Source organism: Acomys russatus, chromosome 18, assembly GCF_903995435.1.
Source record: "Acomys russatus chromosome 18, mAcoRus1.1, whole genome shotgun sequence".
NCBI classification, from domain to species: domain Eukaryota; kingdom Metazoa; phylum Chordata; class Mammalia; order Rodentia; family Muridae; genus Acomys; species Acomys russatus.
The window spans coordinates 9,638,299-9,653,477 of NC_067154.1; the positions used below are offsets into that span (position 1 = coordinate 9,638,299).

Here is a 15,179-nt window from a genome sequence, read left to right on the forward strand (position 1 = left end):
GACTCTTCTAGGAATTTATGACATTCCCAACCCAAACTGCCTGCCACCCTCAATCTCAAGCCTAGTTCACGCTTACTATGTGGTAAATTAGTCTAACCCTAAGGCCTCATCCCCAAGAGGAAGTAGTCTTCATACATGACACGACCACGGGATTTTCCTGATGTCCAACATCCCCATCGGACTATAGGTCAAGAGAAGGGTTTGCATTTAAGTCGATTTGCATTTAAAGTCCTTCAGCATCCATGACTGTTTGAATGTGGCTGATATCCACAGGTACTGCCCATGGGACACCACTCTCTCAGGAAGGCATTTGTAGCCACACAGGGCCCCTCACATGAACAGAAGACAGCCGGAGGGAGAGTGTGTTCTGAGGGAGAAGTGCCCACCCTGGATGCTCAGGACAAAGATGGCAGGTGCCTGGAATCATGCTGTTATTCCCCCAGCATGGATGGTTAGGAACATGTTCGGTTTCTGTATTTCAATTTCTCTTCTGTGACAAGAGCTTATTAAATTAGCAGCTGTCTAAATCCTTCCTAAGAATAAAACCCAAGCCAGGACTTGATGACACAGGCCTGTCATCCCAGCTCCTCAGGAGGCTAAAGTAGGAGAATCACAAGTTCGTGGCCAGCCTGAGTGACATAGTGTGACCTTGACCCAAAATACAAAGTAAGATGAGGTACCAGGATAGAGTTTAGAGAAAGAACACTTGCCTTGCATGGACCAAGGCCCCAGGTTCAAGTCCCAGTAATGCATAAAAATAAAATAGAAAGTAAAGACAAGAAAAAAAATTAAAATTTAGTTAGTGTATCTGGCTAGTGCATTTCATTCAGTCTTGGTTGTGTTTCATATCTCTCTCTCTCTCTCTCTCTCTCTCTCTCTCTCTCTCTCTCTCTCTCTCTGCAGTGAGACTGGTAAAGTGGTACCCCAATGCATAGCACAGAAAAATGGTAGCCATGGGTCTCTCAGAAAAAACAGGCTGCTACTGTACGGGGTCTAGCTGGCATGCAGCTATCATCGTCACTGGCATCTCACCTCACAGTTTCAGATTCTGTAGTAGGGGTTTATGGCACAAGGAGGGAAGGAAGGGCCTGCCAACATGTGCTAAGACTATAACTGTTGTTCTGAGTCCTTCCCATAGCCTGTGCCTCACAGGCTCCCTTCTGCATTCTGGTCTCGCTTGGCCATGACAGCATGGACCACTCCCCTTGTGCCTTTCTGCTTCTACCTCACCCTCCCTCCAAGGGCAGATGGTTTTGGCTCAAGGCCAAGACCACTTTTTGCTCCTGGCACTGAGGCCTGAAGTAACACACAGGAAAAAGACACGGACGGCTTCACCTTGGCTTGGCTTGTTGAACACGCACCGAGAGAAGCCATCATTTCATCCCCGACTGGCAAGGATGACTGGTTACTACACACACCTCTACTCTCCCAATATCACTTAAGCCCAGCATCCATCCCTCTGTGAAATGAGTAACTACCACTGCCTTCCCTGTACAAGTGGGAAACAGACCAGGCGATGTTAATCCTGGTAGCAGAAGCACCGTAAATAGGGCTGATCCTGAACAGTATTATTAATCCCAGAGAACAAGCCCTAATTCAGCCTGCCACTGTTTCCTTCTTGCTTGCTTGCGTGAAAATAGTTGTTTCTCATTACCCAGGCCCAGGAGAGTCAGGCTCCGGCTCCTACCTGAACGAAGCCCCAACCCACACAGACCACAAGAATTTCCTCTGCTAAAATAACCTCCAAGAGGAAAGGTGAGTTGGTCAAACATTACCATGGAAAGTTGGAGCCAGAAGTTAGATGCCCAGTCATCAACCCAAGCTCTGCGCTTCAGAGGTAAACAAAAGATGAAGGCTGCTGCCCAGGCTGCCTCCTGAGGATGGCAAGAGCCTCCTCAGCCCACTAGAGGCCGAGAGCCAGCAACCTGGGTCTGTCTAACTTCAGGGTTTTGGAGGATGGCAGAGGAACCCTGAGAAGCATGGTGTGGGCACAGCTGTGTCCATGCATGGATGGTTCTGGAACAGAACTGACTGAATCACTTTCCTTTCTGGCCAGACTAAATGTTAACAAAAACAACAAAAAGACTCTGGTCCCTGAGGCAGAATGCTGGAAGGAAACTGCCACACGAGCTCCCGTCAGCCCACACTTCAGGGATGACCAGTGGTTTGGGAAGGAATACCAGTGCTGCAGGAGAGCAATAGAGGCTCATGACTCTACCCCAGCTGTGGTCTGTAGAGGGCTGATCCCCTCCCTCTGCCAAGGTGAGTCTACGATGTTTTACATTTTGGGCAGGAAGACTACAATCCCAAGTCATGTGACATTTGCCTTAAAGAACTCTTTATTATCACATGAGTGTGGAATGACCAGCAAAATACACACACTTAGCTGCCCACCATGGTCCCCCTCTTCAGACACCGAGACCACTGTGTCCCTGCTACATGGAAGCAGCAGCACCACGAGGGGCATTCAGTGCTGAAGCTGAACTCCCAGCCACCTTCCAAGTGCGCCTGGCTGACAAAGGACCACAGACTCAGTCACTGCCTACAGGGTCTCCACGGAAAATAACTCAAGGCAAATTCTGAACGTATTCTGAACGCCTTTTCCAACAGGGCCCGGTGGTGTACGCCTGTGCTCCCAACACTCAGAAGGTGGAACAGGAGGGTCAGAAACTCACCATCACCTAAAGCTACACAGTGAGTTCCAGGCCAGCGTGGGCTACATGAGACCATGTCTCAAAATACCAAAACGGTACCACTATTGTTGCTTCTGCTGCTGCTGCAGCTGTTGCTGTTGCTACTGCTACTACTGCTATTAATGGCAATTTCTTCAATCAGCCAAGAGAGGGCAGGCTCTCAAAAATTAATAGTCCCAGAAAGCCCCAAAGAAGAAGGGGTCAGAAACCACAGGATCCGTCTAGAAGCCATAGCTTCCTGGGACAGGCTGCCTGAGTAGGCGTCAAGCAATTTCTTATGAAGCTTATACCAAAGTCACTCCCACCAGCGCTAACATCCCACAGCTCTACCGATCCACTTCGGATCATGCAGCCAAATAGAATCAGCTATACAGGCCAAACCAGAGGGAGAGAGTAGCAGGAGCAAGCACACGGGAGGAAAGCAGATGGAACGGATGGATGGATGGAAAGATAACACAAGCAGGTCACGGAGACAAGGAGAAAGACAGGAATCCCTTTGCAACGTTCACTTCAGATCAGGCTAAGGTTCCCATTGAGGTCAATGCTCTACATGCTGGGCTCACACGCCTATGCATACAGCGCTTAGCCAGTGTGTGCAGCGGGTGACGATAGAGCTGCTTATTCATAATGTATCAGATGCTCCGTGGAACATCCCAGAGGAGAAGTGCTGGGAGCTACACTTAGTGAATTAAGTTTCCAAGACCTGCCTCAGGAGAGCCAGCCTCACTCGGAAGGCATCCGCAGTATACTGGCAGGGAGTAACTGCAGGTGAGAAAACTTAGGTGTCCCACACAAGGCTCCGACTGAGCCCCCACCCCAGGGAGAAAGCCCCACCCAAGATGGAGAGAGGACACACTTGGCACAATAGCATTCCCCAGAGGGGTTCTGTAGTCGGTGAAAAGTGACATCACCTATGTATGTAACTAGTTTGTTTACACAGAGTCAAACTGAAAGATGGACATATAGAGAGAGGGGGGATACCAGCCCACGTGGCCTTGGCTTTAAATAGCTGTGAACAAGGCCACAGCCATGGAACAAAGGGAGGAAACTGGAGCTCCCCGCTCTGCTGGGTTGCAATTAGGTTAATGCTGGAACAGGATGAAAAGTGCCCCAGTTGGCATGAGGGTCGGAAAAAGAGCCTCCTCCTCCCTCCCACCTGCCCACGGTGCGTTCGGAAGGCCCCGCACGGCTCACCCTTCTTCCGTGCCTGGGCGATGACTTCAGCAGCGCTCTTGCTCATCACTTTGGTGACATACAGGGGGCAGTTGGTCTGATTGGCTATGGTGATGGATCGGTTCACAGCTTCAGCCTCGACCTGCGGGAGGGCAGACACACCATGAAAACCCCGCCCACCCTCGTGTCCCAGCTTTGTCTTCGTTCACCACCAGAGACAGATGGATTCCCTCCCCCAAGGCTCTTTCCCAAAGTGGCACCCAGGAAAAAGATCCTCGGGGTGGGGGGGGGGCCCACCTGGACTTACGGTCCAGTAACGCTGGACTAGAATGTAGCCAAGCGGGCTGTAACCGCCCTGGGCGAGTGCTGGCAGGAAACAAGATAGTCTGAAGATACTTGTCACTCCCTTTAGTTATCAAACCATTGAAACAATGGCCCCTAAGAAATCAGAATTTCCTGAGGAGAAACGTCATGGTGGGAGAAGGAAAAGGCTGAAGCTGGGTGCCTGCCAGAAGAGGAACTTATCTTCAGGAAAGACAGCTCACACAGTCCTGACTTGACACGACACCTTCCAGGACAGCACAGCCAAGACAGTGATGTGTGGGAGGACCCACACCACAACCCGGACAGTTTGGCTATGCATAGTTCATGCCTTCTAATTAAAGCTGTCGTTATTTTATTCCTTTTAACTATGTGTCTGTCTCTATGTCGGTCTGTGCGCTGGTGCCCGTGAAGATCAGAGACAGTGGATCTTGCCAGAGCTGGAGGTTCAGGCAGCTGTGAGCCACCTGACATCAATGCTGAGAAGGAAGCCCGGGGTCCTTTACAAGCGCAGTGTGAGCTCTTGTGCGGTCTTAGCCACTGGGCCAGACCTCAAAGCCATAAAGGTTCCAGGCTGGCCAGGAACCCCTGATCCTGCTTCCTCCTCTCCACCACAGCCCACCGAGTGCGCCGCCATGACCTGCAGCCTACTGTTTAAACCTGAACACGTCAGGACCCCGAGAGTGGGCCTAGAAAGCCCCTGGATCTCTCTGGTCCTCTTCCTAAAGTGATTATACTCACCCAATCTCCTTTCTCTGCTGGTCGACACCGCTTGTTTCTCTAACTCTCCCTTGGATGGTCAAGTTAAGCTTTTTAGGGCCCAGTCTTTGCCCCTAACTCTGCTAACAAGTCCACTTGCTGGCATTTGAGAGGCACCACACACACCACCCAGACCCCGGCTGATCTCTTCGTGGATATCCCAGGGAAGACCTTCAGTGTTTGTGTGACTCTGGAGCCGAGTTCACCAGCTACCTGTAAGCGAAGCCAACATCACCCACAAAACAAAACAAGCTTTGCGGGGCTCGGGAATGGAGTAGGCTGCAACATGTCCCCCAAGAGTATGCCTGGCCGGCCACAGCCTGGTACGACCTTCAGCACAGATGAAGAACTACCCAAATTGACCCGCTGGCTTTCCATCTGACCCTCGGGGAATGGAATGTCAGATCCCACGGTGTCTGCTCAACACCCCAACCAGGAAAGCCACCCTGTATGAAGGTACATCTTAACGCACAGCAATGTGCGCGCTCAGCATAACAGACTAAACTGACTCAAAGTGGATCCTAAAAGGGCCACCGCCAAGTCCTAAAAAGACACTGTGGGGGAAACTCTTGTAGGTAAGAAGGAGGGATGGATTTATTCTTCCCCAACCCACCACGCCCCAACTCCCAACATCCCCAAACAGAGCCGGCACACACTAGATGCTCAAAAGCTCCTTGCTAAACAAATGAATGGTTTCATCTCATTAATGTAACTTTGGAAGCCAGGCTGTCGCTTTTCAGAGATAGCCGCACCCCTGGCTACGATGACTCTGCTAGTCTTGTTTGCACTGGAGCACGGTAGGGCTGGGGTCTGTCACTGTTCTAAGTGCTCATCCCAGCGAGAGAGACAAACCTTAATTCTCACTCAGCTTCTGGGTTTCATGTTGTGAAAATAAAGCGCCTACAAATCGACAGGAAAGCAAACACTCGCATGCTTTCCATTCCGAGGATAGCTGAGGGGAGCCTCCCTTTTACTCCCAGACTCCCGCCCCCCCCCCCAGCCTCCCGCTGGGCAAGCAGCTCAACTGCGAAGTGTGAATGAAAAGGACTCGGAGATGCTCAGCACTTTGCAGGGATGCCAGAAACAGCCCTACTGATGTCCCAGCACAGACCCTTCCCAAAAGGACAGACACACTATAAATAATGGCTGCAGTTATAAAGCGGGGTGTGCAATGGCTCTAATTAAGAGGCCAAATGGCACGGGCTTCCACTAAGACTAGAGAGGCAAACTCTTGGTCCCAGGGGTCTGTCTGGATTTGCATACACACTGTGAATGGAATTCAGACTCCATCTGGCCCCACAAAGAGGCCTGAAATTGGACAGAGGCCAGACCAAACTGCTAGCTCTCTGGAAGAAGAGAGCATTTAAACCTCGCTCTCCACTCTCCAACTGGAACACTCCAGCCCCTGACACACGACCGAGATCTGTTTAAATCTTGCGGACAGGGTAAAATAGCTTAAAACAAAACCTCTTCTTATTACAGAGATCTGGAGTATCTGGGAGGTTATCTGTGCGATTTTGTAAACGAAGCAGTGCAAACACCGCAGGGAAATGACCTATCCAGGGACCCATAATAGCGTCCAGACATGGCATTCTCTGGACAGCCCCGCCTGTTTTGGCAACCTGCACACGTCAGTCGTATAGCCCGTGAGGCCCAGCTGGGAAGGTCTTCTTCTGTGATGGCTTTGCTGTACACATCTGAATGTCCATTTTATTCCCAGGCCTCAGGCTCTGACAACAACTGTCCCTTGTGGGTAGCCAGTCATTCTGTCTTCATATGTACTTCCTGTCTGCCTCATCGAAAGGACCTCTCCGAGAGGACCACCTTTCGTCTCACTGCCACACAGGGCCAGGCACGGCTGTGATCGAAACACGTGCTTTCCGCCCCGTGTCACTTCAGACTGGTGATCCCTAGGATCCAACATTCTTATCCGTCTCTTTTCCATCTTCTTAGCTAAAAACCTGGGGAAATCCTACTGAGCAGCCCACACAGTAGGGCTGCAAAGAGAAACATACAGTGGCAAGAAGCTGCCCTGAAAGGTTCAAACACAAGCTGGCCATCGTGGCGCTAGTGATGGACGAGACCCTAACACTACACGAAAAGTTAAAGTCATGATTTAATGTTGTCTCCTACATGCTGGAAGTTTCTTCCTCAGCGGGCTATACTCCGAATGCTTCCATGTTTGATGCTCTGTGTCACCCCCCTCAGAGGTTAACACACAAAAGACTCTGTTTAACAGTCTGAACAACCATCATCAGGAGAAACAGCAAGGGTGAAGGGCCTAGCACTCCAGTCCGCCCCAGCCTCGCCCCTCCTCTCTGCACCTCTGATGTCCCCATATCTGGCCTCACCTAACAGGACTGTCACTGAGTGAAACTGCTCAAGAGCATTATCAAACTCAGTGCCTGGCATAGGTTTGGCTCCTCCAAATCGGCCGAAAACCCTCCCCCCTCCATGGCTTGTTCCTTGGCCATGCTGAGCCTCAGGGATGTCCCTTAACTGGCCACTCAGCATTCTGCAATCCTATGTGACAATGGCCAAAGAGAAGGCCCCTATGCTGAGCCGCACACAAATGGGTGTAGGTTTTCTGCTTAAAGAATCAACCAGAACAGCTATGGCTCCCCAATAGCTATCTCCTAGAAGGCACGTGGGCATCCTTCCTGTTTCCTTGCTTTGTTCTGCCAAGCAAGCTCTGTGATCTGGTGGGCCCCATCTCCTTCACAGACCACTTACGAAACACCCCCCTCTGAAGCTGCTTCTGGAAGGGACACCTTAAACGTTGCGTCCCCATCCGTCCAGGTCCCTCAGGTCCCTTGCCTCTCACACATCTTTACAGCCTAGAATGTTCCTTGCTGAAATCCTCCATCATCCTCTCCCCTCGGGAGTTGTCAGGCTACCATTAGTCAGACCTTTAAACTCACTGAAGGAGCAGCCTCTGTAAAGCACCGTGAGGTTACAATTCTAGTGCCGGAAACTCTACCTTCTAAGACATGATGCTGGGAGCGATGTGGGAACCTTGTGCTTCTCAGCCTGGGCTAATCCTGCTCACGCTTTTCAATGGGTCCGCCCATGGGCCCCACTGAGTGTGTTGCACTTGGCGAGGGCTTATCATGTGTATTTTAGAAATGTAGAAGCGCTTTGTGATTCCATCCTATGTTTGGGGGGTTCTGGCGGGCTTGCTGGCGGGTGTGTGCATGCGCGCATGTGCGCACACGTTTCTTTGAAAGACCAGCATATGTCCAAAAAAGCCCCACTTTTAATAGGTATGGGGTGTGGGGTGAGGGTGTCGGTGCCCTCCTCAGAGTCCAATAGATACCAAGTCCCACATCCCACTCCCAGATGGTCACCTCCTCTGGCCGGCTCAGCACGTGTCCCTCTGGGCCGGTGATGCCCAGATCCAGGATCCTCTGCTGTTCCTGTAAAGCGTAAAGAAAGCCAAGAGGTCAGAGGAGGTGGGTTTCAGGTGGCTGGTGGCTAGAGATTGGGCAAAAAGTTCCCCCATCAAGAAGTACAGCGGGCCCTGCTGGATATCCAGCGTCATCCCAGACCTCAGAAAGAGAAGATGTCACTACACTAATTCCAGTCCTGCTTGAGATAGACAAATCCAATGGAGCCTCCCAAGGTGCTCAGCATCCCTAGGCAAGCTGAAAGCCAAGGCCCTCCTGGCCCACAGCATGGTGTATGATGATAGCCAGGTGTGACTGGGTTGTTCCTCGACTCCATCCAGAACACTTACATTGCAGTGCCAAGAGAATTGGGCCTTTCTAAAGGGGAACCAGCCACATGCCCTACAGAACACTAGAAGGAGCTCACTGACAGCCTCCCCCCCAAGTACCAGAACACCAGCCCCTCTGGATTTCCACGCTGGTGTCCAGCTTCTAAAGCCGTCCTACACTCTAGAGCTGATTTCCATGAGATGAAGGAAGTGTGAGGAGCACCCCCCCCATACCTCTGCAATGATGTCACCATTCTCTGCATGGACTTGAGCTATGGCGCCGATGTCCCGGATCACGCTCAGCACTTCATAGATCTGAGGAAGAGGAGGACAAGCTCAGAGACCCGAACCTGCATCTTCCAGTCAAAGGAAGAAGTGCCCTCAGTGGTGGCATCCAGGATGCTCTGGAAGGGCCTGACTTGGCCATGTGCTCGAGGGAACTGCTTCTGGCTACTCTGCGATTCAGAGGGGCGGCCCAACCAAAGGACAGGAGTGAGATAAGAGAAGCAGGGATGACACCCAGCTCTGCACCAGGCATGATGAGGGGCTCGGTATCCTGATTAGAGCTTACAAAGGGTCAGCAATCCATCCAGACCCTGTCAAAGGCCAAGTTCATCAAAAACCAAGCCTGCCAGCCATGCCCCATTAAAGCTGCAAGTGAGCTCTACACACATGGAAAAATGCTTCCCCGGCTGACAGCAGTGACCAGACCAAACAGAATACCAGGAGACTACTCAGAAAGTCTTACCTGGGAATCCGTCAGCTGGAATCGATCTTTGAAAGCCATGTACACAAGGAAGGAGTTTACCCCTAGTGGTGGACAAAGAAGAGAGGCAGATACGTGACTTTTAATAGATAAATGCAAAGCAAACAACCCAGAAGGAAGAAAGGGGAAATGTTGGTCATACGTGTGTGCACATCTCTGTGCAGAGGGAGGGGAGTGCTGAGGAAGAGGAGGAGATGGGAGACAGCAGAGGCCCCATACTGACAGACTCAAAACAAGGTGACAGTTGAGTGAATCTACTCAGCTGCACACTTAGAAGTGACTCACGTTGGGCACCTTGGGCTAGAGGGACAGCTCGGAGCTTTTAAGGGTGCTGCTTGCTATTTTAGAGGATCCAAGTTTGGTTTCCACACCCACAAACTGGCTCACAACTGTCTGTAATGCCAGTCCCAGGGGCATCTGATGGACCCATCTGGCTTCTGCGGGCACCAGGTACCCACATGATGCAGAGACACACGTACAGGCAGAACACTCATACCCATAAAATAAATGAAAAGGTTTCCTTTAAAAAAAAATAGTCAATGCTATATGTATATCATTTATTATACATTCTTTTAAAAAAAACTTTCTCAAAACAACTAGTTATTTTGACTTTGACAAAAAAAAATGAATTACAAACTTCTGACTATCAAAATTGTCTCTTTTTTTGGTTTTTTGTTTTTTGTTTTTTGTTTTTTTTTTTTTTTTTTTTCCATAAGCCACGCTGGTTTTTAAGAAACAGGTTTTTTTTTTTAATAAGAAAAAAATCCATTAGTTTGGCAAGCAGCTATTCATCCTAGCATCTTGGAGACCTTGACTCCCAAGGCATCAGACCAAATAACCCTCCCTACAATCCATCACAATTCTAAACAATTGTCCTGACAACCTCGGAGCCTTGGAGCTTAATTCAAACCACCTGGGGATGCTGGAAGCTGCCTGAGCTAAAGGCCTCTGGGCATCCCAGTTCTTCACTCCATGCCAGGCAACGGTTGCCATGGCAACCCACCTGGTCCGATTTGGGATAGATTGGCCCTAAGAAAAGAGAGTTAAAACCCGCCAGCATCGGGGTATTCTCAAGAAATGAGAATGGTTCTAGCTAGAGGTCAGGCATGCCAGAAGCGTGTTTGGAGGCGCTGTTTCCTAAATGATTTTAGGGTTACCTCTTCAGAGGCAGGGGGAAAAGGGAAAGGTTATGGTAAATGGCCATTAAGGGAAAGCTGTTGTCTCCTAGCTGAAAAAATGAAATCTATTTCTGGATGCAGAGGAATCACCATCTCCTCTCTTAAGTGTGAATGGCCTGGCCGAGGGACCGCCCCTCTGGAAGGCAGGTTCACCTTAAGCCATGCCACAGAGATAGGAGGGATAATCAGCCTTTAAATGAGGTAATGGTCTCTCCACGCCAGAATTCAAGGTTTCAGGCCTATGGCCCCAAGGCTTCATATGTCTGCCCGATTTTGTGAGTTACTCAGAAAAGCATAACTTTTCTACTTCTTCTTTCGATCCCTTCTCAGATCGTGCTTTCTCTAACGCCCCACCCCCACCCCCCAGGCATTGCTGCTTCTCCAGTTTCCCTCCCTGCCTCATGGCTGCTTGTCGGCCATGTGGCTGATCATGGCTGACCTCATGCCAGCTTAACACAAACAGCATGGCCTTTTTCTCTTGTCTTGTCTCCCTCCTTCCTCCAAGCAACTTACCTGCCATTTGGGGCTTTTCTTTTAAACTCTATTAAAATAGCCCTTGAGCTTCACAAAAGAAAAAGTAAGAATTTGTGGGGTTGGGGCGGGGTGGGGTGACCTCCAAACGAGGAAGAAACTTAAAGGGCATCTTAGTCCAATAATTCGCAGAATGGATTTTTTGAAATATTAAAATTCAGAGTTTGTGTGAATCGCTCAAGGTCGCACAGCTAGCCTGTGGACACACTGGCCTCCCATTCTAAAGCCTTTTGTAAGGCATTGGTGGAAGCTTCCCCTGTCTGTTTCCAGGCCTAGAAATTTGCCTCCACTTTCTCACACACAACATATACTGTTCCTGACGCTGAACCTCCAAGAACGACAACAACAACAAAAAAATCAGTAAGACACCTGCAGCGGAGTCACATGACCTACCGTGGTCCTTCACCAGAGCTTCCATCTCCTCCTGGATGCCCTTGTGCCACTCAGTTATGTCCACGTGCAGTGAATAGTCGCAGCAGGACTTGCTGTCCGCCCACTCCCTCCACTGATCAAAGGCAGCCAGTAGGCTTGTCCCGGGCTCAGGAACAACATGGTCAACTGGAAGAAACAGACACTTGTCACCATCACCAGAAAGTCATGAGCAGGTGTTTACTCGCATGAGCCCTGAGCTGAGCCCTCCTGGGTTCCCACTGGAGACAGTGATCTCTCCAACAATGTCTAGGAATGCACTTAAGCCAGCTGAGTACCCAGAAGAGAGAAACTTGGCACTGGACAGCAGGCAAGTGAAACCACGCATGAAGTACTCAACTCTGATCTTACAAATCGAGTCCCTTGAGACCTGGGGCACATTCCGAGGACAACGAGTCCTTATGGACAATGGCGGTGTCAGGGGCCCAGCTAGAGGAACCAAGCCCTTCTTTGTACTGCTAGCTGTGGTGAGACGCCCCAGTAGATAGCCAGGCCTCGGAGCGGCTGGAGTGGAGCCATGCACGATGGGCCTTTCCAAAACACCCAGCAGCCCCACTCATTCCTGGCCACTCAGGTTTCCCCAGTGTAATTCCACTCCGTAATTTAAGGACAATCTTTTATCTTAAGAGTTCAAAGCATTTTGACGCTGAGCTCGCTGTAATATTATTACCAACATTGGCTGATACTTTGGACAAAAGGCCATGAATTTGGGCAGCTCAGTTTGTTCCCTGGCTCTGCTGGGTACCCACAGGTGCCCTTGGGTACGCTGCTCTGCGGCCCCAAGTTTCAGGGTTGCTTTTAAAGGGGATTGTATTTCCTACGGACTTTGTTATGAGGAGCACACATAGACAGAATGTCTAGCAACCTTGCATTGCTCCTGGATTTAAGTCCTCCAGGGCCTTTCTCTTGCGCTGCAAATACAGATTAAAGTCCCCAATGAGCTTTGCAAGATCCTGGCTGACCTCCACGGCGTGACCCTGTGCAGTCTGTTTTGCACTCTGCAGGAGATCTTTCAGCTGCTGCATCAGTCTGTTTCCCCTCACCCCAGGCCTTTGCACACTTTATTATCCCTCACAGGTCCCCTTGCCCAGTTTCCTTAACGACATGAGGTTTTCTGGAACTATTGTCATCCATCTTTTTGTGCAAGCATGCACATGTGCACACACACACACACACACACACACACACACACACACACACACACACACACACAACACTGAAATGTTCAAGGTTTGATCAAATTCATGTGACAATAAGGAAAAGGCTCAGGACTTTGGACACCTAGAACCATGAGCTATTATTCCAAAATGAAATATTAAGAGTCCCTACACACCGAATCAAAATTTGCAGACGCAACTAAATTATAATTGCCTTGAGTTGGCTTCATACATTTCAAAGATATAGTCATCAGATACAGCAGTTACACTTGCCTGATCAGTATAAATTACATACCTGCAACTACTAACATGCACCCTGTAAGCTGATATCATTACTAGGTGGCAATGAAAACAAATGCATTTTAAATCACGCTTCTCCGTTCGGTTCGTTTGCAGCACTCACTCACTAGGGACCTACCTACGTAATGAAAGGGTTTCAGAACTACCTACTCTCTAGAACACAGTGTCAGCCAACAAGGGCTTTGACAAAATGCTTCCCCTAGAAACTTCGTCAGGACAATTCCATCGTCTCCCTAGACTGGGCTCCCTATTCCACTCCACTGTCCAACAAAAATATCACTTTGTTAGCAGCAAGCGTGCTAGACTGTCTGTGGCTACAGCCTGCCTCACCCCTCACTCTCCTCCAACCCATGCTCTCAGGAGGCCAGACAGACCTGGGAACACCCTTTATCTGCAGCTGCAGTTGCCATGCACATCTTCCAGGAAGGGCAGACTCAAGCATCTCCCCTGAACCCGGCGAGATCTGACCCTGGCGGATGTCTCCAGGCTCCATCTTACTCTCTGCCCCGAACATGAACACCACCCATGACCACCTTGTAGGTTTCTTACTCCTCTGACTCACCCTGTTCCCTGTCCACCCCACAGTCCTTATTCAGGAAGTGCCCCCCGCCCCCGCCGACTGAAATCCCCTCCCTTCGCTCTTCACCTCGCAGCACCTTCCCATCAAGCTCCTAAGACTGTTACCATCTTGGGTTGCGCTACCATCTGCAATAGCTTCTGAGTAACACACACACTCACACACACATATTCACACACAGAGACATATACACTCACATACTCACACATATACTCACACACACACTCACATTCACACACTAACATACTCACACACACTCACACTACTAATGCACATATACTCACACACACACACACATACACAAGCACACACACACAAACATGATACAGAAATGTAAGCTCCTCAGAATAGAGACTTTCCTGACACAGAAGGAGTCCAATGAATGCCCTATGTAATCACTTTGTGGCACTCAAACCTCACCTTTCACTCTGTTGAAAAGGTAAATGGGGTTCAGGTGAACCCTCAGTATCTGTGAGCATCACTCTTGAGCACCCCTGGGATGCCAAAATCCATCGACACCCAGGTTCCTTGCACAACTGTTAGTATACTGGGTACATACAGCCTGCTACATGCACCTGTATACTTGTGGGAGGCTGAGAACTAATGCCAGTATCCCACAGCTGCGCTCCACTCTAGACCCCTCCATATACCCTGAGCCCTCGCTATTATCGCTTGCTTGCAGTACCGAGGTGCAGTGCCACATAGCACTCTGCCTGTGTGGACCTGGTATTAGTATTTGCATTGAGGCAATTTTCAATTTTTGCATTTTGAAACTTTCCAGACATTTTTTTCCAAACATTTTTTGTTATTATTAGCGGTTTGGCTGAACCCAGAATTAATTGAATGCACAGCTGCAGAGTCTTTGGATGCAATGGGTCAACTCCGCTCTCTTGGTAGCACTGTCAGCTTTCCCACTCCGCTCAGAGGGCTGCTATAAGCATGAAGCCCCTCCTACCCCACCCTGCTGGACAAGGACCGCTCTTTCCACCAGACAGCATGGTGCAGGAAGGAAAGCTGCCTTCCTCAAGGCTGATTTTTCTAAAACAGAGATAATTTTAAGTAAAGTTAATATCACATCTACTCAATTACCACCACCTTTCCTCAAATCAACCAACTCAATCTGGTACATTTTCTCTATATCTTTTTCCCCCCTACATGCTGTATTTTATTCTGTTTCCTTATTTATAATCTACTTCCTTCCCAAAAGCTTAAAGGTGGCTTTAAAAAAAATACCCAAACCAGGCCTGACTGACACACGTGTTAATCCCAGCATGTAGGAGTTAGAGGTAGGAGGAGCTTGACAACTTTGAGGCCAGCCTGGGTAGCATAGTAAGTCAGCCAGAAAAACACTGACTAAAAAACACAAGTGAACATCAATAAGACCTTAAAATACAAGAAGATCCCATGAGACAAAAGCAGGAAAAATAGATGACAAGGAGGACCAAAAAAAAAAAAAAAAAAAAAAAAAATGGTGAGACACAAAATGAAATCACGAGCAAGGCTATATGTTACATATTTATGTTTATATACATATGTGAAGACATATATAAACACATGCATGTTTGTGTACATGTATGTAG

General features: G+C 49.3%; 1 protein-coding gene across 2 annotated transcripts in view; it reads right to left on the bottom strand.

The window, feature by feature from the left end:
- Window positions 1-15,179, bottom strand: part of Dpysl2 (dihydropyrimidinase like 2) — a 103,297-nt gene that overhangs the window by 15,157 nt on the left and 72,961 nt on the right. For both annotated transcript variants that reach the window (XM_051160748.1, XM_051160749.1), the window contains exons 4-8: window positions 11,530-11,694; window positions 9,410-9,471; window positions 8,896-8,976; window positions 8,294-8,362; window positions 3,888-4,008 (exon numbers count right to left, since the gene is read on the bottom strand). In XM_051160748.1, coding sequence (XP_051016705.1) covers window positions 3,888-4,008; window positions 8,294-8,362; window positions 8,896-8,976; window positions 9,410-9,471; window positions 11,530-11,694 — 498 coding nt within the window. The remainder of the gene's footprint in view (window positions 1-3,887; window positions 4,009-8,293; window positions 8,363-8,895; window positions 8,977-9,409; window positions 9,472-11,529; window positions 11,695-15,179) is intronic.